Below are 23,270 nucleotides of genomic sequence, written 5' to 3'. Positions count from 1 at the left end.
GTAAGTAACCTTTAATAAGAGACTAGTGGTTGTTTACCAAATTTCACAGTAAATAAATTGGCACGCCCAGTGGGACATGTGCTAAACTCTTGTCTGTTATAGAAACTCATAAGTTTCCTTTATAAACTTATTTTTGTGTTCATGAATTATTCTGGATAGTTTGTATGTGTTTAAGAAATGAAAAGTCTTTACCAAAAATGACGCGTCCTTCAATAGATAACACTAGTGCATAAAATAATCCCCAGAATGTAGTAGAATAACCAGTCAGATCGATGGTTGAAGATGCACTTGCGTCAATGCATGTTAGGACAACTGCTTCAGTAATATCATTAACACCACTTGCATCGTGTAAGACCCTAATTTTGACCCTAAGATACCTCATGCTATCTCAATCATTTGCATTGACTTTGGGATCACATCTTGGTATCTTCCTCACCCCACATTCATTGGGCTTGCATTGGGAGAGATTACCAAGCACATTTGATTGTATCATACTTTATTTTTCTTTGTTTACTAACCAAAATACCAAAAATATGTCTAGTGTACTTTCATTTCTTTTGTAGGTAGTGTGTGCATCCATCTGTGTCATATCAAGCTCATATCTAGGGTTTGAGACCCTCGATGCAAGGGATCAATCAAGGAAAGATTCACAATGGTTTTAATCATCATATATGGATCCCCGTGTTCTTTATTTGTCAATTTGATCAAGAATTCATCAAGAGTTCGAAGCTTGTTTGCCTTGGAAGCCCTAATTCATCTGGGTATCTTGTGTGACTTCCTCGGCAAGTTTCTCCAACAATTGGTCAAATATTTCAAGGGATACTTCATGACATATCATCTTATGCATACATGATCCTCTATGAGCCCCAAATATCAAAATAACTTCAAATTTGCAAGTTAGTTAAAAGAGGTTGTAGCGGTAAATTCATGATCATTAAGCTATGGATAAACTTAACGTCAATAAAATCAAAGTCGCCACCGCGCTTTTATTGTTTCCAAAGGAAAAGGTAAAAGTACGAACAAAACCCAAAGATAAGAAGTTTTTAAATCAAAACTAATAAAATGCCGAAGATTACAGGTAAGGGGATTGGTTACACATATGGAAGGTATTATCACCCAAAGTGTCTTAGGTACTCATAGGGAGTCTTTTTCTATGTGTGTATGTGTTTTTGATATAAAAGATGTTTGCAATAAATAGAGTGTGGGGATGAGAAAAGAATTTATTGATTATATTTTTGTGTTTGACAAGACCTTCGGACTTGTGCCTACGTACCAACATAAAAATGAGGGATAAAAACCTCGTAGTTTGTGGTATCAATTTCAAAGTTAGTGAATTGCTTTTAAACAAAATTAAATTTAAAAAGAGACACAAAGGGCCTAAAAAAGTTTTGAATGAGTGTTAGTACTTTTTGTCTTTTGAATTTTTTAGGCCAATATGGTTAGATTCATTTACAAGTTTGATTTAAGAAAAGAGTTTAAAAATGCAATGGCATAAGGTCAGGATTTCTAATTTGCAATAAAGAGTCTAAGCTTAGAAATCACAAGCAAAGAAGATTTTAAAAGGAGATAGAGATTTGAAATTGAAGAAGTGGAAGGAGATGAAGAGACTAATCCTAAGCAAAAATTTAAAAGTTAAGAGTTGAAAAGATCTGACCAATGGGATGCAATCTAATAGACAAGAATGTCATATAGACACCCAATTTTCCCTTGGACTTTAGAATCAAGCAATAACAATACACACATAGCAAGATGAAGAGCAAGGCATCAAATAAAGATAGCCACATCCAAGCAACCAACTCCATAGTTGTTTTCATAATCTCCCATGCATCAGATGACATACTCCTTAAATGGCTCAGAATAAGGCATTAGACACAGGTTCAAAGTAACAACTTCATCAAGACCATGTAGCAGATGAACTCAGATGGATCTCAACACTTGCATCAGATGGAAATTCAATTCACAGGCACTTGGTTTCAGAAAAGTTGGCATTGGCCAAGTCCTTTTGCATAGGGATTGTTGCCTAATTCTAAGTCCAAGTCTCAGATCAAACCCAACAGTCCACACAAATATTTTTTAGAGCTTTTTGTTGTTATTATGTACATTAAGGTCAAAATACCACAAATACAAACAAAATACACAAACAAATATATACAATCACAATACATGGCTCAAGTGAGCAAAGAGAAAATGACATTAAAATAAACAAGTTATATAATATGTATAATGGCAAATGATAAATGACTTGAATTTAAATGGCATAAAGTAAATGGCTTGAAACTAAAAGTTAGTCAAATGTTAGTTTATTAGAAGTTAGTATTGTTTTTGCTTTTCAATTGCTTAAGTCATTCTTTGGAGAATACTCAACCATTTATTCACAAGCATGGATCCTTGAACCAAGACATATTCCAAAGGAAGGAAAAAAGGCCAAGCTTTCACACAATATCATGAAAGGGGGGAGACTTACAATCTCACTTACTAGAATATTATGCTTTTGGGTCAAAATTTAACGTTATGTTAAGCAATCGTAATTGAACTTATGTATAAGTCACAACTATCTGAGGTCGGGCAATAGAAATTTTTGTGTTAATGCATGTTAGAGATATGGTATAATAAACCATACTCCTAAAACATATCACACTTAAAAAAATGGCAAAAGGGTGGACCTAATCTCATCCATACTTGTATTGGTTTATGAACCAATTAACCTTAAGATATAGAGATATCATAGGCCAATGAGATGGATGGGATAGAAGGGGATTTAAGATGAAGAGGGAAGGGAAATAAGACAAACACAAATTGGTCATGGGAGGACTTTTGTCAAATTAAAATCATTCATTCATTTTGGGAGATGAAATGTATATTTCATCAATCACATAAATCCAATGATTTTAATCCAACAAAGTCAAATCAACTTTGACCAAGACTCAAACAACATAGTCAAATTTCAACAAGTCAATGGAAATAGCTCAACACATTTTATTCACAATTAAACAATTAAAAATCAATTAAAAATGCATTAAATTAAATTATGGTTGATCAAAAACCTAAAGCCTCTTCAAAACACCAAATAAATAGCCAAGAGATTTATCATATGTCAAATAAGGTTAAAGGACCTTGGATAAAAAAATTCATAATTTTTGGGAATTTAAAAGTATTTTTAAACAATTAAAAATATGCACAAAAACAATTAAATCATGAAAAATATTAATATTGATCCAAAAAATAATTTTAATTCAGAAAATGAAAGAGAAAAATATTTAAACAATTTTGGTGAAAGTCCCATATTTTTTGGATCAATATTAAAGTTAATATGGATTAATGAAAATAAGGCAATAAAAGTAAAAAATCAAAAATTACAAAAAAACGTGGACCACTTAATCTCCCTCATTAATTGAGGTGGCAGATCAAGTGGATCAGAGCGCGCTATCCATGTGTTCCCTATTCAAATGTCTCACATGTGTGGTAATCACTTTGGACGCTCAGGATTAAAACAATTTAAATGGATCATGTGGTTCAGAAGGATGCAAACACATCGCTGGAGTCAGAGCTCCGGTCTTCTTCTCCAGTGGACCTCACTGGACTGGTTCACCCTCAACCATCACCAAAATGAAAAAGGAGGACATGAATTTAAAGAAATAAAGCTCAAGAGCTCGAATCTGGTCTCAATTTTGTCTAACTCCAAGTATATAGAAAGATACAGGGAGTTGAAATTTGAGGATCATGATCTGAGTTACTTCAATTTGACCTCTAAGCAACTCAATCTTGTTGCCTACATTGGTAGGACTTTAGATAACCAAAAATCAACAAGACTAGTGGAGAATTGAGTGACAATCGAAGAGATGAAAAATTCTGAAAATCACCTTCAATGTAGCTTCAGATTGGCACGATCTTGCTCTCAATTATGCTTGGCCTTGCTTCAGATGCTTGATGGAATGTAAATGGATCAAAGAGAAGGAAGGACTCTTGGAGATTCAATCTCAAAAACAGTGAGAGATTCAAACTCGATTTTCAAAGAAAATATTCAAGCTTATCCTTTGAATGTGAGGGTTTAGGGTTGCTGATTCAAAGCTTGCGCGCCAAGGTCCTTAATTCTGAGCAAGAGGACTTCTATTTATAGTCATGGAGATTGATAATTGCACACTTCCATTTTTGGACAAAGTTGGAAATCTCACTTGCATACTTGCATGGGCGTGTGATAGGCCCATCAAATGATGTACTTAGGTCCAAAATTATGTGTAAGCAATGCTGAGATCACCATTATTTGCTTTCTGTTATTTCTCTTCTCACACACACACACGCACATACGCACGTACGCGCGCGCGCACACACACACACACACACATATCATTTCTCAAACATTAAAACCAAGAATATACAAAGATTTTTCTCATCATCTTCAACTTTTGTCTATGCATACACATAACAATTACACATAATCATTTTTGTTTTGAGTCATCTAGATAAGATTGATAAGGTCCAATTTATGATTGTTGTAATCAAATTGGGTTGAATATTCTTTGGGGGTTTCATTTATAAAACTAGTTAGGATTTTTCCTCCAAGGTAAAGTTTAATTTGGGGTTTTTTGTACAAGATTCCCAAACGGAGATACTTCCGAGTGAAAGCTTTAAAGAACAGAGTTTTTGTCAAAGTAGTGGTAACGGGAGGATGGAATTGGAAATCTTGGGTCACTTGATCTTGCTTAAGATCAAGGAGAGAGAAGAAGTTAGGATCAACATCAAATACAGGGTTTAGGGGTTTGGATAGCTACATTTTCTCTTGTAAACTCTTGCAAAGGTTAATTACATATCTCAATTCTATTTGAAATTGGGGACAGACGTGCCCATAGAGAAGACAACTGAGAAACTGCCTAAATAATAATTTGTGTTCTCTCTCTCTCTCTCTCTCTCTCTATCTATCTATCTATCTATATATATATATATATATATATATATATATATATATATATATATATATATATATATATATATATATATATATATATATATATATATATATATATATATATATATATATATATATATATATATATATATATATATATATATATATATATATATAATTCACTTAGTGTGTAATTTGATAAACTGATAATTTTGTTTCTGTTAAAGTAATTCAAACGGTTTTGTAAGATAATTGCAATCGATTTTTCATATTTTTAACACAGAAAAATCAGCTTGATGTTTATTGCACACCAAGTGTTTGATAAATTGTCTTAGTTAATTTTTGTTTCCTAATTCATTGGAAATTGATTAAAACGTGTTAATTGTTAAAACGTTATTTTAGAAAACATATTGAGTTCTTTCTCATCATTGTTTTGAGTTTTGTAATGGTTTATATGTATATCTGATTCTTCCGATAACGGTTCGAGATTGACGAGTATCGACCCGAAATTGCTTTCGCTTGTCATAGTAAATAATTTTAAAACAGATTTATAATTGGAAAAAAATTTATTTGCGATATTTTCACACACACACAAACCTCTAGATCGTTGCCCACATCTAACAAACAAGAACGTCCAAAAGCTTTAAGAAACTTTTAGCCAAGAAATTTAAAGTAAAGAAGAAAGAAATGGTAATTATTATCTAAATAGGAAGAGTGTAACCTATTAATCAAATAAGTGGTTGTAAGAAAGGCATGCTCCCAAAACTTAAAGGGCATGTTGGCTTCAGCTAGAAGTGTAAGGTCGGTTTCTGCAACATGTCTTTGTTTTCGTTTTACTTAGCAATTTTGGTGATAAGTGTGAGGGCATGTGATTTTGTGAATTATGCCATGAAAGGTTAGGAAGTGAGTGAGTGGTTTAAATTCACCACTACCATCTATTTGGAAAAACTTAATTTTAAGATTTAATTGCAATTTCACAAGTGCTTTAAACTGAACAAAGGTAGTGAGTGTGTGGGACTTAAGTTTTAAATATAAAGAGAGGAGCATAGTAATAGCATCGAATAGCTTTTTCGGTTTCAACGAATCGCACGTAGAGATATATCCAAGTATAACGAGTGTAAGCATCAACACAAATTAATAAATAACTATAGCCACAAGAAGATATGACATGAAAAGGGTCCCCATAGATTAAAAAAAATGAGTTCAGGAGGTTTTATATACTTGGATGTAGAAGCACTAGAGGGAAACCTATAAGCTTTACCCATACAACATGCATTGCAAAAATCAATGAACCTTTTATTAAAAATTTGGACATTACACAATTTGAGTATATGACTTAGGACCTCGTGACGAGGATGACCTAGTATATGTTGCTAGATTTGATACAAGCTAGGACTAAAATAACTAGGCATATTATTACGATTAGAATTCAAATCAGTACAAACTTTTAAGGATGTTATAGGAGCATGTTTAAGACTTGCTGACTAGAAGCTAAAGAAGCAATGGAGGCAGACCTGACACTTGAAACTTGAGTCAGAAAAGTTGACACTTAACACTTGAGAAGATGATGACTAGGACTTGCAATCAAATGTGTATAATTCATTACTCCCAAGAGATCCACTAAGAAGCACCCTATATGTAGCCTAACATTTGACAACACAAGCATTAGGATGAAACTCAAAGAATACAAAGTTGTCCCTAGCAAACTGGTTCACACTAAAAAAAATAGTAATGGAAGGAACTAAGAGCAATTTATTTAGTTTGAGAGTCATATGAGGATATAGATTGGAAGGAAATGACATAGAGCTTAGACAAGTAATAGACAAACCTTGACCATTACCAATTTGGATATGGTTAGAGTAGAGGTGAGTGAGAGAGAGAGTGTGTGTATGTGAGAGAGAGAGAGAGAGATTGAATCCATAAGGTTGGAAGAATCAGGTGTAACATGGTGTGTTGCACCTGAGTGAGGATACCAGGTGTGGTTATAGAAAGGAGATGAGTCTGAACTTGTAACATAAGCTTAAGGTCTGGGAGCAGAGGACTGAGTGTGTAAGAAGGGATTTATAGGTCGCATATTTTTGTAAGCAAAGGATTTGGTGCTCTGTAACCAGGTTGTGTCCACACATTGGAATGAGGAGCGCCAAAACCACCATGGACATTTGAGGAATGACGATAGTAACAATAGCTTGCATAATGTCCAAATTTGTAGTAAATTTTCCATGATACATATCTTTGATTGCCATTATGACCACCATGAAAACCACAACCTTAAAATTGTCTACCGCAACAAACAAAAATGGTAGTTAAAGCTTGCAGATTCACTAGATTCAGAAATTTGAAGATCTATAGATTACAATGAACTTTTAGTGAGATTGACATAAACAAAGTGAGTTACCTACTTTTTGAACTTGTCAACATGTGTTTCTTGAGTTATGAGCAATGACTTCAATTCATTAAGATAAGCAAACTCAGACCGAATGTTGAGTACAATAAGAATGGGATCAAAATCCAATGGTAGAGCCTCAAGAACAAGCTCAATCTGAACGTGATAAGGAACATGATCTCCAATCGACATCAATGTGTCAACAATGGTGTGAACATGTGCGATAAACTCAAAGATTAAATGTAAACCTTTTGACAGATATCAGACTGAAGTTATATAGAATGTGTTATCATATGTGTGTGGTAAAATGATAAAGCTCCTCCCAGACATACCATGAACGACGCAGCAAAACGAAACAAGAGAGATGTTCGTCAAAAATCGTGGATAGCACGTGCACAAAAGTGAGTCTTGTTCCCCCACCAAGTGTACGCGGGATTTTCTAGGCCAAAATCGTGACCACAAACGGTGAGAAAACGTTCAAGAATTTGTGACGTAACCACAAAATTTGCCATTCTCGTGTCTCTCAACATTCTTTCCACCTCTTACTTCCAATGGATGTAGTTAACTTCATCTAATTTAACATGGATCTTTTGTTTTATTGTTGCATCATAGAGAACTTCGTCACGATTTGGAATGTCTTGCAAATTTTGTGATTATGTTGATGCAGCCATGAAAATGAACTAAAGCTAATATAAACGAGAACCGAATCAATAGAAGCTCATGACACCATGTTATAAATGATAGTCATGCATAAACAGAAAGAGAGAGAAATGCCCGTGTGCATATGTGTGAGAGGAAATTCTAACTATATTGGGTATTGCATAACTACAATCTTGTTACATATAGCTTTATAGATAACACCTTAGCACATGTCTCTAAACTAGATTTAGTTAAGATTAAATGAATTCTGTTAGGTGATTTACATCATATTGGACCAATACCCGATGCTTAGGGAAAGAGACAGTCTCAAGCCTTAATCTTATTCCTAAGATTGTACACTAAGGAAACTATTTTACAAGAGTGTGCCAACATAAAATTTCACAAAAAGAGGCAAGAGAACCCTAAAAGGATTGCATGGGAGAAGCGGAAAGAAATAAAATCCAAGAGATGTCTACCACAATATGAAGTAAATCACATTCCTAAGCATTCCTAAAGAACACATTTTACAAGAATAATCAACACAAAGCTCAAACAAAAGAAAGCTAAAGTTTTCTAAGGTTTTGTTTAGAAATTTGGAGGAAAAGGGAGAGAAAGATTATGACAAAAAATATATATTATAAATAGAACAAAAGAATTTAGGTGAGAGATTTAAAACTTTTATTTATATTCAAAAAACCAAAATCTCTTTAATTTAGGGAGATTAAAAAATTGAGTTAGAAGAAGGTTTTCGAAGGCCTGAACATAACAGTGGGTCACAAAAATTTAAAAATTATATTAGAAAAAATCATACTAGAAGAAGGTTTTGGAGGCCTGAGCACAACGGTCGGTCAGAGGCATCCAAAAATGTAAGTTTCAACTCAAACAAGTCTATGAAGCAGAGTTAACATTTTTTCATCCGACCAATCTTCAGACCTCTAGCCTATTTATACTGTTTTTCTTTTGAAAATTATTATATAATAATCATATTTGACAATAATCAAAGTAATTTTATCAAAATTGTTGTATTCGCCATTTATCATTGTGGATGATATTTATTACACCGATTTTAAGAAAAACACGGTCAGATCATAGAAGCATTAAACTTATGAAAATTATCAATAATAGCTGGTCTGATTAGGTATGCCAATTGGCTGGCGTGCTAGAGCACCGAAGCTAGAGAGCAAGACATTATAGATGTAAAATAATATCTTCTCTCTGTTGGGACGAATGGCACATAACACTAAATATTAAGTGCACTCAGTACATCAATATCCCTAAGTATTAATTGAAGGGAAAAATACAAAATATAAAACCACAAGGGTTTTCTGCACAAACCGCCAGAAGTTAGGTGGTCGCCCCTAAATAGTCATCATCACTTCAAACGAGACTTCCATCTTTCGTTCAACAAAGATGCCTTCATGAATTCCTTACAAATGACCCAACATTATCATTCTCGATTAGTAAATCAATAATCTACACTCACCCCATGGACAAGGCAATATTGCCGGCTAGGTAAAACTTTGAAAAACCTGCCAAACCAGTCCCAACATAAAATATTGGGAAGAGAGTAAAAGCTAAACTTGGAGAAAAAAGTTGCACCTATTCTCAGAGTCAATGTTAATTGATTGAATCACGGAGCCTGTGAAATACACTAAAATGCCCATGGTATTAATACTAACTTCCACGCTGTTTAATCTACCTATGAGTCCACCATTTCGTCTTGCAACTAAATCAACCTATGAGTCCACCATTTCGTCTTGCAACTCGCTTGGCGCAATCAGCCCCGGAATAGAAAGCATTCTTTGTCGTTCCCTCTCTCTCTGTGCTGCAGCCTCCTCGGCATAGAGGTCTTTGTTATCCTGAGGTACAGAGGATGACAAACATCAGATATGTGAAGTAGTAGGGGCAGGAAAGGAATACAATCAACAATTTACAAGTGTGAACATGTAAAAACTCAAACATAAAAAACTGTAGCAATGAGCTAATAAAATGATCATAGAAACAATAATGTGAATAAATTACAAGATTTAATGGTTCAACTTATAGGAGTCCAAAAAAACTTCTCAAATTGTTGCTTTAGCCCAAAAAACACCTGAATTCAGCACAAGTTTAATTATCAATACTAAATAAATCATTACCTGAGCTGAAAATTCTTTTGACTGTATAAGAAAATCTCGTATATGAGTTTTAAATGTAGAGAGATCAGTTGTAGACTTGAAGAGCCCATTAACAAATTGGGTAACCTGCAAATTTGTCGAAATTAGTCATCCGTCCTACCAAAAGGGAAATAAATATTGTTTATCTCTTCAATTACCTCAGCTGTTGTCATATTAGGAAAAGAAGCACTTAGAAGCTTTATAGTGTACTCGCGTACAAAAGCTGCATTATTTGAGTATGAATATGAAGTAGTAGTAACATCCCAGAGGGGCTCGGTTAGCAGACCAGTTTCCACCTGAAAGGTCAAACTCATTATGTCTGCTCTTGCTAAATTGAGATGCAAATATTGAACAAAAAAAGCATGACTACGACACTGTACCAGACAAAACAAATGCTGAAGCACCAAGACATGTAATTTGAACCCAGGCTTATGAAAAGTATCAGTTAAGACAGCAAATATCTCATTCTCAGTTGTCAAGAAATATGTCCGGTAGAACTGATTACAGAACTCTGAGCCCTGTTGTAAAATAACGCATTCAGTCAAAATATATAAAATGGTGATATACGCAGAAGTGGCAATAAATTTGTCATGAATGGAAGATAAAATTTATCATTTGATAAAAAGACCAAGTGCAACAAAGATAAAGAAGTCCTCAAAAACAGGAAAACCTGTACACAAACAGATTATGGAGAAAAACCCTACGCCGGTTAGGGAGCAAAGTATTCGCACAGAAAAACCACACCTGAAACTTCTTCAGCATCTCCAGCAACAGGTTTAGACCAGTTTCAGCAATATTCCTTTCTGTATGCCGAAATGCCCACATGATTGAATCCATAACGAGCTTCAATTGCTGACACATGAGCCCAAAAATATCAGACAGACAACAGAGATTGCAAATTCTGACAAGCAGGCGCAATTAATACCTCATACACTAAAAAAACTGACATGCCACTGATTTGTTGTGGAAAAAGGGGTAGAAAAAAACCTGACTTGACAAGCAGATTAGTGCAGGAAAACAGTGGGTAGCTATAGCACGGAGTAGAGAGAAGAACTTAAGCCGGTGCTCTGGGTGATCCTCGAAATTTTTTGTAATCATCTGTACATCAGAATAAAAAGAAAAATATAGTTCAGTTGATAGTTTACCGGTCATATTATATACCCAATAACTATTTGTCATCAAGTTATTAAAATTTACAACTTTAAAATCAAAGATCTCAGAATAAAAAGATGTGAAATCAAAATAATGTAAATCATGAATCTCAATAGTTATTGTAAATTTTGAATCTCCAAATAATCATTATATATTTTACTGTAAATTAACATTTCTAGTAACAATAAAACTAGATGTTTTATCAAAATATATTTAATTTACATTTTGATTTGTAAACACAAGTCCATGATCTAAATACAAGACCATGGCTATTTTATTTCAAAGCTAAAAATATTCAAATCAAAGGAATTAGTATATTCCAAGGTGGATATCAAACACAAGGGCCACCAACCACATAATAATAATAATAATAATAATAATAATAATAATAATAATAATAATAATAATAACAACAACAATAATAATAACAACAAAAAACTAGAACATTTACAAAGCTGAATATTCTGCACAATTACCTCTAGTGTGCACTGAAAGACAGCTTCAAATATTCGAGGTACATCTTCAATCATGGTAGCCTTATATCTGGAAGTAATAGGGATAGAGAAAAATGAGTAAAACATGTGCATATTATATAAACCTCGGGGAAGTAGCAGAACATAAGCATGCATAATGCCAGATGTCAAAGCACCGTACACAATCAACAACATAAATAAACAGAAAAGAGAGAAAGAAGGATACTTGTTTACTATTGTGGCAAAAAGGGACAAAACCTCTGATTCCCTTGCATCAGGAACATTCCTAGCATAATCTCCCAGAACAGGATCCATCATTGGTGGCACAAATTGCTTTCCAATCTGGGGTTGATCTTCAGCCTTATCCAAGAATGTCTCAATTAGTTTAAGTGTCTCTCTCTTAACCGAACTGCATTACAAGAATATACACATATATAAAGGGACTGAACAGTCATCATATTTATAAAAACCGATACAATCTCATTTAATCTTACCGTAGAAGCTTCACATAGGATGTTTTAGATGCATAAGGTCCCCCTTCTGAAATACTTTTCGAAATAAGCTCACTGTACATTCTGTTGAAAACCAAAAAACTGATTTAGCATATACCGATTAAAAAAATGAGTTAAATCAAACAATGTATTGCTCTGTATCAACTGTTATTAGGCATATAACTGATACAAAAACTATCGATTAACAGAACACACCTGTACACATTCAACATGTCCAAAAAGATCAATGTGATTTGGGGAAGGAAAAATGTCCCTAAAGAAGATGCAACACTTGTATTTGTCTGCAATTAGGAGGAATTAAAACACAAAATTAATAACATAAAGTAGCAGAACAACAAAAATAAAAGTGAAAGACTTGGCATTTATTACAATCATAATTGTTAAGAGTCCCACACAATGAAATATGGCTTGAACACATATGTTTATAAGTAGGACCAACCATCGCCTGTTTTGTAAGATTGAGCTAGGCCCAGCCCAAATTCTAAGATGGGATCAGAACTTTGTTCAAGATCTGTTGGACCACATGTTATCCGGTTTCCGCTATCGGACCACACATCATTTATATCCACGCATCAAGCCCTTTAGAGTCTCACATCGGATGGAATATGATCTAAACATATGTTTTCAAGTGGGGCAATCTTCGCCATACAAGCCGGTTTTGTACGGTTGAATTAGACCCGATCGAAACTCTAAGAATAATTATACATCAAGACATAGAAAAACCAATAAAAAACAGAAGTTGTGAATGAATAAAGGCAACTTTCCCTTGAATAAAAATTTGCAACAATTAACAGTGGGTACCAAAGTCACATGCTAATTGTTTAAACTCCAAAATAAAACTAAGAAAATACATCCCTACACCTTTTCCTTGCTTGTAACCAACTATGTAATCCAACAACATAAACAGTGTTCTAACAATGACTGACATGCTGGAAAAAAAAAGTAGGGCAATAAAGCATTAAATGAAATTTCAGTATTCAAATGGCATCCTAGCATGCACGGCAAATTATGAAGAATATCCAGCAGAATGACACAAAATTACAACAAATAAAGACAACTATACCTGCAGTATATTAAGTACAGTCCGTATTACATCCTGATCCTTCAAAAATTCAACATTTTGATGCGCCTGACCAATAATTTCCATCCATTTCTGCAGGAATAAAAATCAATATCACAGGCATTAATTATAAGACAGTATTTCCAGGAAGAAAAATTACAAAATTAAAAAAAAACATGAAGGTGATTTGGCAAATGGCATGGCTTCTTAAGCAGGCAAAAGACCTGATTAGGGAGCCCCATCAACCGCTGAATATATTCATCTCTCTTTTGTGAATCAGACTCTGCTTGAACCATATGAGCAACCTACAATTTTCAAAAATAACATACATTGCAGACACAAGAATAAATATAAAATATACAAAAAAATATATAATTAAATATGAAAACTTTAAGTAATGAGTTTAAGGCATCTAAAAGGAATACAGATTCGTAGAAGGAGTGTATCTGATGGGGTTCAAGATCTGCAATAGTGATTGGAAGGCCTGATAGAAGTTCCGATACAAATGGCTCATTTTCGCCAACCTGAAATAGCAATCACTTCGACAGTTATGGATTACATCACATACTAACATAAATGAACGAATTGTGGAACATGCATTAGTCATTTTTACTTAAATTCAAAAAGATGAGAAAATGAAGGAAATTACTGTCCTTATTACCTGGGTGATCACAAACTTCCGCTTGCACTTCTGAACTATTTTCAAAAAAGTGTCGCAGGCCATATCCTATAACAATGGAAACAGGATCAATATATATTATCAACAGACTATTACATTATTTAAAGTGTAATGCAGATTATTTTTTAATATTTGACACAAAGAGACATGCAGATATTATAAGGCAAATATAGATTAGAATAATACTCCAGCAAGCCATAAGTTAGACAATGCTCACCGGCATATAATATACAATTGAAGTTAAAGAGTTGAGTCCTTCATCGGATGATAGATGACTTGGAAATATGTTTATAAGTCAGGGCAATCCTCACTTTACACGGTTCTATATAAGGTTTTGTTAGGCCCAACCACAATTCTGAGATGATATTACAGCCGATCTATGATCTGCTGGGCTACCTAATATCATGTTTTTGCTATCGGCTTGTCCACCATTTATATCCACACACCAAACCCATTAGTTTTGGGCTTGAGGGGGTCTGTTAAAGAGTCTCATGTTGGATAAGATATGGTCTTGAAATATGTTTTATAAGTGGGGGCAATTTTCACTGGCGTTGTAAGATTTAGTGCCCCAACCACAATTCTAAGAATTGATAAGAAAAAAAGAATTGAAGGCTGCAGCAAAATACTAAAACAAAATAATAAGATGCTCAATTTTCAGCAGATTTAATAGTTAGCTCATATAGAGGGTTAAATAGGCTATAATGCTGCCATGAAGAAGAATGTAGTGCATCTTGTCAAAATTGCTTTAATCAGTCTGAACTCAGAAAGCTTTAATCAATAAGGCAAGGTTCAGGTTAATCAGATATTTAAATTATTGCAGACTAGAAAATCAAGCTAGCTTTGGAGAAAATAAATCACAACCTGGGTTTGTTTTAACAATTACAAATAATTAATAATATCATTAGAAGTAACAGACAAGTTGAAACTGAAAGTAAGCTTCAAAAGGATAAAAAATAACCTGAACTCCAGGATGTGTCTCATGCATAAACTCAAACAACTTGTTAACAACAGTTTTAAGAAACTTCCAATGAGCTCTTAAAAAACGTGGATACTGGCCAACAACGTACCTACCAACCGAAGCAACTGAATATTAAATCTAGAAAACAGCAATATTGAACAATAAAAATTGCAAATGTAAACACTTCTTACATGATATTACTTGCAATAACTGCTTTGTTATCTTTTCCCTTCGTGATTTCACATAGATTTAATAAATCACGAATTACCATAACCAAAAATCGGTTTTCCTGTCACAAATCCAAGAAAGAAGTCCAACCATAAATGGGGAAATAAAATACCAAAACTGATAAAACAATGCCATAAAGAATTACAGATACAGTTAACAAGTTTAATGAATCAGTAGTGAAAGTGATATTACACATTCATCAGTCCTAGAAAAGACAAAAACAAGCCAATATGTGTGTGCGCAGAGAAAGATAAGCAATTCATGGAATAGTTGAGGATCCAAACAAAAAAAGGTCAAATTGCTTGACGCTGCTGCTAATTAAGACATTCTATATGCCTTCCAAGGTATACCCCTATGCCATCAAGATATCGCTGAAATTTGCATGACGCTGCTGCTAATTTAGACATTCTATATGCCTTCCAAGGTATACCCCTATGCCATCGAGATATCATTGAAACCGGCATGGATGTCCACAAAATTTATATTAAAAAAATCTTATAACCAACGGGATACCGCAATAATGGAAATGCCTCAACAGATTACAAAAGCTGTACATAAATTTAATATTGAAAACAACCCATGCATATACGGATATGGAGTCAATCAATAAATACCATAAGGTTCACAGTACCTGTTCTTCAATCATGGAACCAGATATAGATCCAATTGCCCAGCAGAGTGTGTTCAAATTGTTCCATGTCCAATCCTCACCACTGAGCTGTTTACTTAATTTCCTCAGCATCTGCACATTACATGAAATGAGGCAATTTAATAAAGGTGCAACAAATTTGTGATAGGTAAATTCGTCACAAAAAAAAAGTTTATGAAAGGCGGCAATACATCCCTATCATTCTTAACCAAAACAGCATACTAATATAATGTTGCATTATTAGGTTATTCAATTCAACTTTAGGTCATTGAAATCATATTTCATGAAAGTTGCTATTTCGTAGTTTCATAAATTGACAAATAACAAATCATTTCATATTTTAAACAAATATAAATGTTCCAAATAAAAACTAAAACTGATCAAAAAACAAACCACCATATAATGTGATTGCCTCTGGAGCAAAATAAAAGGGAGGTTTTGGGTTTGTATACCTGTTTTTCAGTATCTTCATGGTCAAGATGTGACAAGTAAATAAGAGTCTCCCTCATAATCTGTATAATTAAATAATGGTATGTAAGTCTCAAATTTATCACATTTGAGTTGATTGAGAGGAATCAATAAAAATAAAATATATAAAAGGGAAGTAACTATTAGACGCTTTTTCCACAAAAATATGAATGAATATCAGACACTAAAATCTAGCAGAACTTAGATATCAGCTTATAACCTTATATTGAACAAGAACATCATTGTCCTTCATGGTCTCACGGACAATATTCCCATTTTCATCTTCAACTATGAGAACCTCTTCAGGTTTAGCCATTCGGCAGATCATTAGCATCCTCAACTTTGACATGGAACCAGAATAAAGCTGTCGGCGTTGAAGAAGCGGAGAACCGTGCCCATCAACCATACCAGGAAGCATTCCTGCTACCTGCTTGCTCCATTGAGAAAAATACAACAGTAAGACTTATATACAGCCACCTTTCTCAGAAGTGAGAAAAGAAATACTAGAAACACACAAGAGACATTGAGATAATATATATACATGTATATACATACATATACATATATATGCATATACATATACACACACACACACACTCATTCACACATACAAACATACATACATATGGGTCCTGGTCCAGTTCATTGATTGTTATAAGGATTTTTACTTTCAAGACCTACTGTTCCTGGTCCAACCCATATTACTGTGTGCATGTCATAAATTCGAAAATGGGTCCTTTTTATAACATGAAGATTAGTGGTAGTAAGTAGTAACACCACAAGCATGTTTTAAAATTGTTTAAATAAAATCAAAGCAAAGATTAAGTCGAGGAAAAGTGAGCAAAATAAGCAAAATTGTTATTAGTAACTAGGATGATTATGATCACATCTAATCATATTATTGATTTTACTAATTTAATTCCAACCATGTATCAGTTCTTTATCCAATAATAACAGACATTCTAAACAAACAGTGAGACAATACGAACATTAAGAACAAAAGGACAGGCATTAAAAAATGAAACATTATATTAAAGATGCTAGGTAAAAGAGAATTGTCAATTCTTGATTTTAACAATCCACAAGTCATTTTGTAAGTTTCACAGCACCTGAAGTCCCATTAAGTTTGCAGAAGCTGCAGGATTATCCAAACTTCGGTGTGGCTCAAACAGCTCCGACACCAAGGAATTCCAGTAGTCCAAACACACCTATTATTTTCAACAAATCAGATACAATATCAATTTAGGTATTTGGAACAGGAGACTGGGACACACAAATGCAGTATGCACATACCTTAAAAACCTCGGTATCGTCAACATATGAAATGCTGATAAGATATTCAAGGCCCAACAGCAAAGCTGATATATTCTCTTGAGTGGATTCCAGGATGCGGATATGAACCTGCATAAATAGAAGACTGTCAGAATATTTTTACCAGAGAGACACCCAGCAAGCAAACCAATAATGCAGAATCTATTCTTGAATGAGCCCAAATACGATAGTCAAAATTTCAGCTTAAAGGAACCAGCCTTGGAAAAGTAACATTCTTACACATAGTTTAATTATGTTGTTTGATGATTATATATCACAAAATAAAATTAAAGACATGAAATTTTAAAAATCTAACCTTATAAAATGAAGTGAAGAACAGTGCCAGGTTCTGTATAAAATCCTAAACAGCGGAAAAAAACCATGGTCACACAAATACTTCAAAATTAATTAAAGCAAATTAAGCATCTTGTTTCAGTAAAAACCCACTTGTTCTTCAGTAGAGCCATGTGCATATGCCTCGGGTATATTTGTTGTAGGCGGGAGTATGCTCTATATTTTACATTATCACAGTCAGCCAAAATGCTCAAGCATAATCAAATGAATAAGCATAAGAATGTTCTACATGCTACAAAAAGGAGATCAATCAAACACACCTGCAATTGACCTATGAATATACCATACATCTTGACATACTGCACATCATAATAATCCCCAAATTGAAGGGATGCTACCTGGAAACATAAAAAGTGAATATTGCTATAATAAAAATTCAAGTAAAAACATCAGAATTGGAAGGATGGATAATACCTCAGATAAACATTGCAATGTTAGGTTCCGATATGCTGGAACCGGGAAAAACTTTAGGAGTGTCTCAAGCTGAGAGACAAAAGTTAAAATATTTCGGTTAGTGAGTTCCTCAACAACAAATTCATTTTGAGCAGAAAAATGAACCTACCAACGGTGATTCAAATATATAACCCAAGGGAATCCATGATAAGAAGGCATGCAATGTGGACAATGTAGCACGTATGAGCTCAGCCCTTTGAGATGCTGATAGCACATATAAGCATAACTCGTGTATGAGTTGAAATTCACTGCAAACAATCAATTATAATTCTTAGCAAAAGATAGACACTTCGGAGAAAGTAAAGGTAGATAAATAAAAATCGCTGAACAAATAAATAGTCATCCAAAGCATGCATGATAAAGAGAATGTTAGATATAAAACCATTACCAAGCTTCCACCTAATTAATATGCTTTCAGGATAATTATAACAAGGGAAAGCATCAAGTATGTATATGAAGCCAATTTATATAATAAACTCCAGCACATCATTATATTATACAATAACATCATTATATTATACAACAACAACCGAGTCTTATCTCACTAAATGAGATCAGCTACCTGGATCAAACTACACCATGTTCTATCAAAAAACATATTTCTATCCAACTCGTTAATCTCAAGGTCTTCCTCTATCTCTAGTTGTTTGACTACCTTCTGAGCAAAAATATTTCCAGATCGTAAGCAAATCAGTAAGTAATCAAGTCAATAAGTAGATTCCAGTTCAAATCCTACAACCATCATCCCCTCTAGCACCTATTGAGGATAAGTCTGTATGCATCTACGCTATGAAGACCCCCACCTGGTGGGAGTCTCGTGCAAGGGCCATCATCTTTTAGTGATAATTCCTGGATTAGAAAACAATTCTCCTTTATGAACTTGCCTAAAAGTATTCATGTTCTAAATAGACTGAGCAATTACTGATCACCAACCAGAGTGTTGGATGTCGATCGCCCCAGTCTAACTCTTACAGGCCACAAAAGCAATTACAAAATCACAATTAAGGCAATACAAATCCAAACTACAACATATTTTCCCACTTATTAGTTAAAATCAATTGCTCTACCTAGCCACTTATATATGCAGTTATTACCACTTGCTAGTCTTTCAATCTATAGAGCACATTCCAAGAATCAAGTGTACACAAAATCTTATAAAACATCACAGCTGAGAATTTTAAGAATGCAGCCTAATGAATCCATTAATGTACAACAAGTAATTAAACTCAATCTTACAGACACACAACTTAGAGGAAAGATGAGTGAAATGGAAAGCAGAAAATAATACATAGACATTGAGCTATCAACAGCTACCTGTTTAATGACTGTTTAAGCTCTTTAATCTTCTGCTGTGTCATTTCTCCTCTCGAAAAATCAAAAACCTCTTCACTCAAAAGCTGAACAACCATTTTTTAGGTTAGTCATTGACATTGACATAAGAAACATAATTTAATGAAAAGTGAGATAGACTTACTTTCAATATAGCCATGCAATTCTCACAGATTGTTTCACTAGTTTTAGCTGCTGAGACAAGATCAGGAATAAAGCTTCGCCATCTTGCTGGCCACTCGTGCTTCAAAATCTGCGTGTGAGACACCCACCATTACATAAAGCCTTTAAGTACAAATTGTGTTAAGATGAATGAATGTGTGTATAAATGGAAAGCATAAAAATTAACCATAGAAACATGGGTTTCAGAACTTAAAAAACACAGGAATTACTAGTCAATGTTAAGAAACTGTGCTGTTTACCTGAACTAATATAATGTTGAGTTTGCTGACATACAACCTTTCCGCCCGAAATGAGGCCTCATTGCTGGAAAGCTATGCAAGAAAAACCAACAATAAGATCAATGATGCGGGAAAAACCAAGTACTAAAAAAGAAAAACTATGTATGCCTGACTAGCTCAACACAAATAACTGCTTTTGCGAAATACAGCTGATACCTGTACAATGATATCAGAGATGAAATTCTTCATCCCGTCTCGCTGCTCAGCAGGTAATGCATTCCATCTATATTTAATCACACCTTCAAGAACCTGAATATAATGTACAAGAATAGAAAAAACATAAACTAAGAAAGGCAGCTGATATATTATTCTCATTCGAGATGAAAAACTTGTTTGACATTTAATAAGCATTGTTTCCAAAGGCAAAGCTCCAAAAGTAAGTAGACTGCAGAGGACAAAACTAAGTAATCCATTTAAAACAAATATGAAAACATAAGCACAGTAGTCAAACGAATATTGAGTCAATAGGTCGATCAAACAAAGTGATGTGGCATGAACATTTTTGTCATAAGCCAGCCTCTTGGCAAATGGCTACAAAAAGAAGTTTCAGATAATAAAAGCTATATATTCAAGACCTCTGACAAAGCAAATTCAGTTACAGGTACTTCCATTCAAATCTCACATAATTACAAACTGAAGTACCTCATTTTTAGTGCTTTAAAATTTAGAGTAAGTATGCTTTCAAATACAGTGCAGTATTAAACAACCAACCCAGCGCACAAATCTTGATCATATAACAAATCAATTAGAGCTTTTGCATTATAAAACCAAAAAAATTCAAGAGACGTTTCGGACAACGACAAAAATTGTCATTTGAAAAATAGGATTTTGCAGGAAATCATAAATCAAAATCCATATTTTATATTGAAAAATTGCGATCCACCCCTCCTAACATTAACTCCAGAGGAATTCATTAAACAAGCCAACCTGCAATGCAAAGAACTTGGTATTGAGATTTTGAGTATTCTGCAAGATATGCATAACTTGAAGCCACATATCAGGATTCTCTTGCAAATCCCGCAAAATTGAATCAGCAGCACTCCTCTGCACGGTCAAAACGAACACACACAAAAATGTTAAACTAAGAACATACAAAGTCGATAAACAAAACGGCCGTAAACAGCATCACATTATCTAAAACGAAAAAAAGCTCAATGTTCATAAGACTATTAATCAATCACAGAAATACTACATCGATTATCAACCACAGTGAAATCCATGTCTTGCTCAATTCAATAGATTATGATAAAGCATACAACGAGACTTAATCAGTTTGAAAACAAGACGAACAGTGAAATACTGATGAGACCTAAAGTGCGCATTATTCATGAGAGCGCTCGTGACATTGTTGAAGAAAAAAGAAATTAAATAAAATTGAAGGTGGAGATGGTGACTGACCTCTAGCTTAGATCCGGTGCCATAGAAGGCGGCGACGGTAGCATCGAGTAAGGGCACATCAATAGGTTGGCTCAAATCTCTGAGCTTCTCAGCGGCCATGGCGAAGAAGAAGAACACTGATAGTGATTAAACCCTAGAGTAACAAAAACCCTAGACGCGGAGATTCTAGAGAGAGATAGAGAGAGGGTTCAGGGAGAGAGAACAGTTTGGACTTTTTTTTATCTTTTTATTGTGATGACAAAAATTCTAGAATTTATTTAGTTGAAATAATAATTATTATTGTGGAAATTAAAATTAAAATAAAGATAAAGGGGGAAAAGACAGCTTGAATATGAAGCTAGATGGGGGAGTTTGAAAGAAGAGGGGGGAACGGAATGAAGGGGTGATTTTGATTTGATTTGACGCTAAGCTATATACGGTCTCTGTGAGTAAGTGAGTGAAGGGACTTAAGGAGATGGATTCAGCAACGGAATTTAACTTGTGGAGAGACATTTTGGGGCCCTGTAGATCTTTATTGGAGGAGAAAACGGGTAGAAAGTAGTAGAATTGGGTGCTCAGTTTTGGGGAATGGTTTTTTTTGGCTGGCTTATTTTTAGAGAAAAACAAAACATTTGAAAATGCTTAAGCACCCAAATTTAAATTTAAATGGAATAAACTCTAAACATCTAAAAAAAATCTTTTATACATGTACTCCCGCGATAAGGCGCGTAAATATTTCATTATCCCGCGTTAAAAAATTACTTAATTATTATCTTATGGCGCGTAAATATTTCTTTATCCTGCTAAATAATTTCCGCTTAAAAAATTAGTATTAATTTGCGAGTTAAGGAGCATAAATATTTTATTATTTTATATTAAAAAAAAATATTGTTTTACCGCGTTAAGGCGCCTAAATATTTCATTATCTCATATTAAGAAAGAATAATTTGTTACCGCGTTCAGGCGCCTAAATATTTCATTATCCCGCGTTAAAAAACTAATTATTTATTGTGTTTAGGCGCGTAAATATTTCATTATCCCGCCAAATAACTCCCGCATAAGAAAAAGAATTATTAGTTTGTGTGTTAAGGATCTTAATTATTCCAGGTTAAGAAAGAATAATTAGTTATGCCTTAAGACGTTTAAATATTTCATTATTCCGCTTAAATAATCTTGTATCATTCCGTCCATATTCAACTTTATTATTTCATTATCCCGTTTAAATATTTTCGTATGATTTCGTCAACATTCAACTTTACTTTTACTTGCAACAAAAAAAAATCTTTGTGTTTTTCAATTTGCTTATATTTGATGATTTTTAAACTAAAGCTGATAATTTTCCTTCAGTATTATATGCAATGTGTTTCTTTAATGTCAATTAATATTATTATTTTCGCTATCAATTAGTTTCTGTCACTTTGTTTCGATGTTTGTCCTTTTGTATTTTCTTCTCACATTGCATATCTCATATTCCAGAGTAACTAATGGCTTTTATATATTGTAATCGCTTTAATAGTGTATTAAATCTCTTAAAAACGTCAGGTATCTTTTAAAAAATAAGTAATCAAGCAAGGCTTCTAGAGTTTATCCTCGAGAAAATAGATAACTCAAATGTATTTTGTTTTATTTTTTTATATGTTATTTCAACGTGTTTCGTTGGATTTTTTCTCTCCTACTCTTAAATGTAGATTTGCTTATAGATTTTTTCCTACTTTGTTATTGTTA

General features: G+C 33.8%; 1 protein-coding gene across 1 annotated transcript; it reads right to left on the bottom strand.

The window, feature by feature from the left end:
* Nucleotides 1-9,120: 9,120 nt before the first annotated feature.
* LOC127108371 (protein EXPORTIN 1A) lies at nt 9,121-22,118 on the bottom strand. Its single transcript, XM_051045834.1, has 32 exons — nt 21,567-22,118; nt 21,096-21,212; nt 20,325-20,417; nt 20,130-20,201; nt 19,853-19,960; nt 19,693-19,775; nt 18,488-18,626; nt 18,340-18,408; nt 18,186-18,263; nt 18,019-18,081; nt 17,888-17,932; nt 17,554-17,661; nt 17,370-17,468; nt 16,481-16,687; nt 16,245-16,304; nt 15,775-15,885; nt 15,107-15,204; nt 14,916-15,024; nt 13,940-14,005; nt 13,704-13,802; nt 13,503-13,583; nt 13,282-13,371; nt 12,414-12,499; nt 12,201-12,281; nt 11,933-12,115; nt 11,710-11,776; nt 11,069-11,179; nt 10,826-10,933; nt 10,462-10,599; nt 10,240-10,377; nt 10,069-10,168; nt 9,121-9,789 (listed from the first exon to the last, which is right to left on the bottom strand). The coding sequence occupies exons 1-32, from the start codon at nt 21,663-21,665 to the stop codon at nt 9,662-9,664; spliced, it is 3,234 nt and encodes a 1,077-aa protein (XP_050901791.1). The 5' UTR covers nt 21,666-22,118; the 3' UTR covers nt 9,121-9,661.
* Between the last annotated feature and the right edge of the window lie 1,152 nt (nt 22,119-23,270).

The sequence above is a fragment of the Lathyrus oleraceus genome, chromosome 7 (assembly GCF_024323335.1).
Source record: "Lathyrus oleraceus cultivar Zhongwan6 chromosome 7, CAAS_Psat_ZW6_1.0, whole genome shotgun sequence".
NCBI lineage: Eukaryota > Viridiplantae > Streptophyta > Magnoliopsida > Fabales > Fabaceae > Lathyrus > Lathyrus oleraceus.
Note: the sequence above shows the minus strand (reverse complement) of the source record. Positions and strands in the feature narration are given on the sequence as shown.

Excerpts from the sequence above, each read along its gene's own strand:
- LOC127108371 (XM_051045834.1), bottom strand. The coding sequence starts at position 21,665 with ATGGCCGCTGAGAAGCTCAGAGATTTGAGCCAACCTATTGATGTGCCC. Across the intron at positions 18,082-18,185 it reads TATTCATAGGTCAATTGCAG|AGCATACTCCCGCCTACAAC; the intron begins GTGTGTTTGATT and ends TGTAAAATATAG. Across the intron at positions 12,282-12,413 it reads GACATGTTGAATGTGTACAG|AATGTACAGTGAGCTTATTT; the intron begins GTGTGTTCTGTT and ends GGTTTTCAACAG.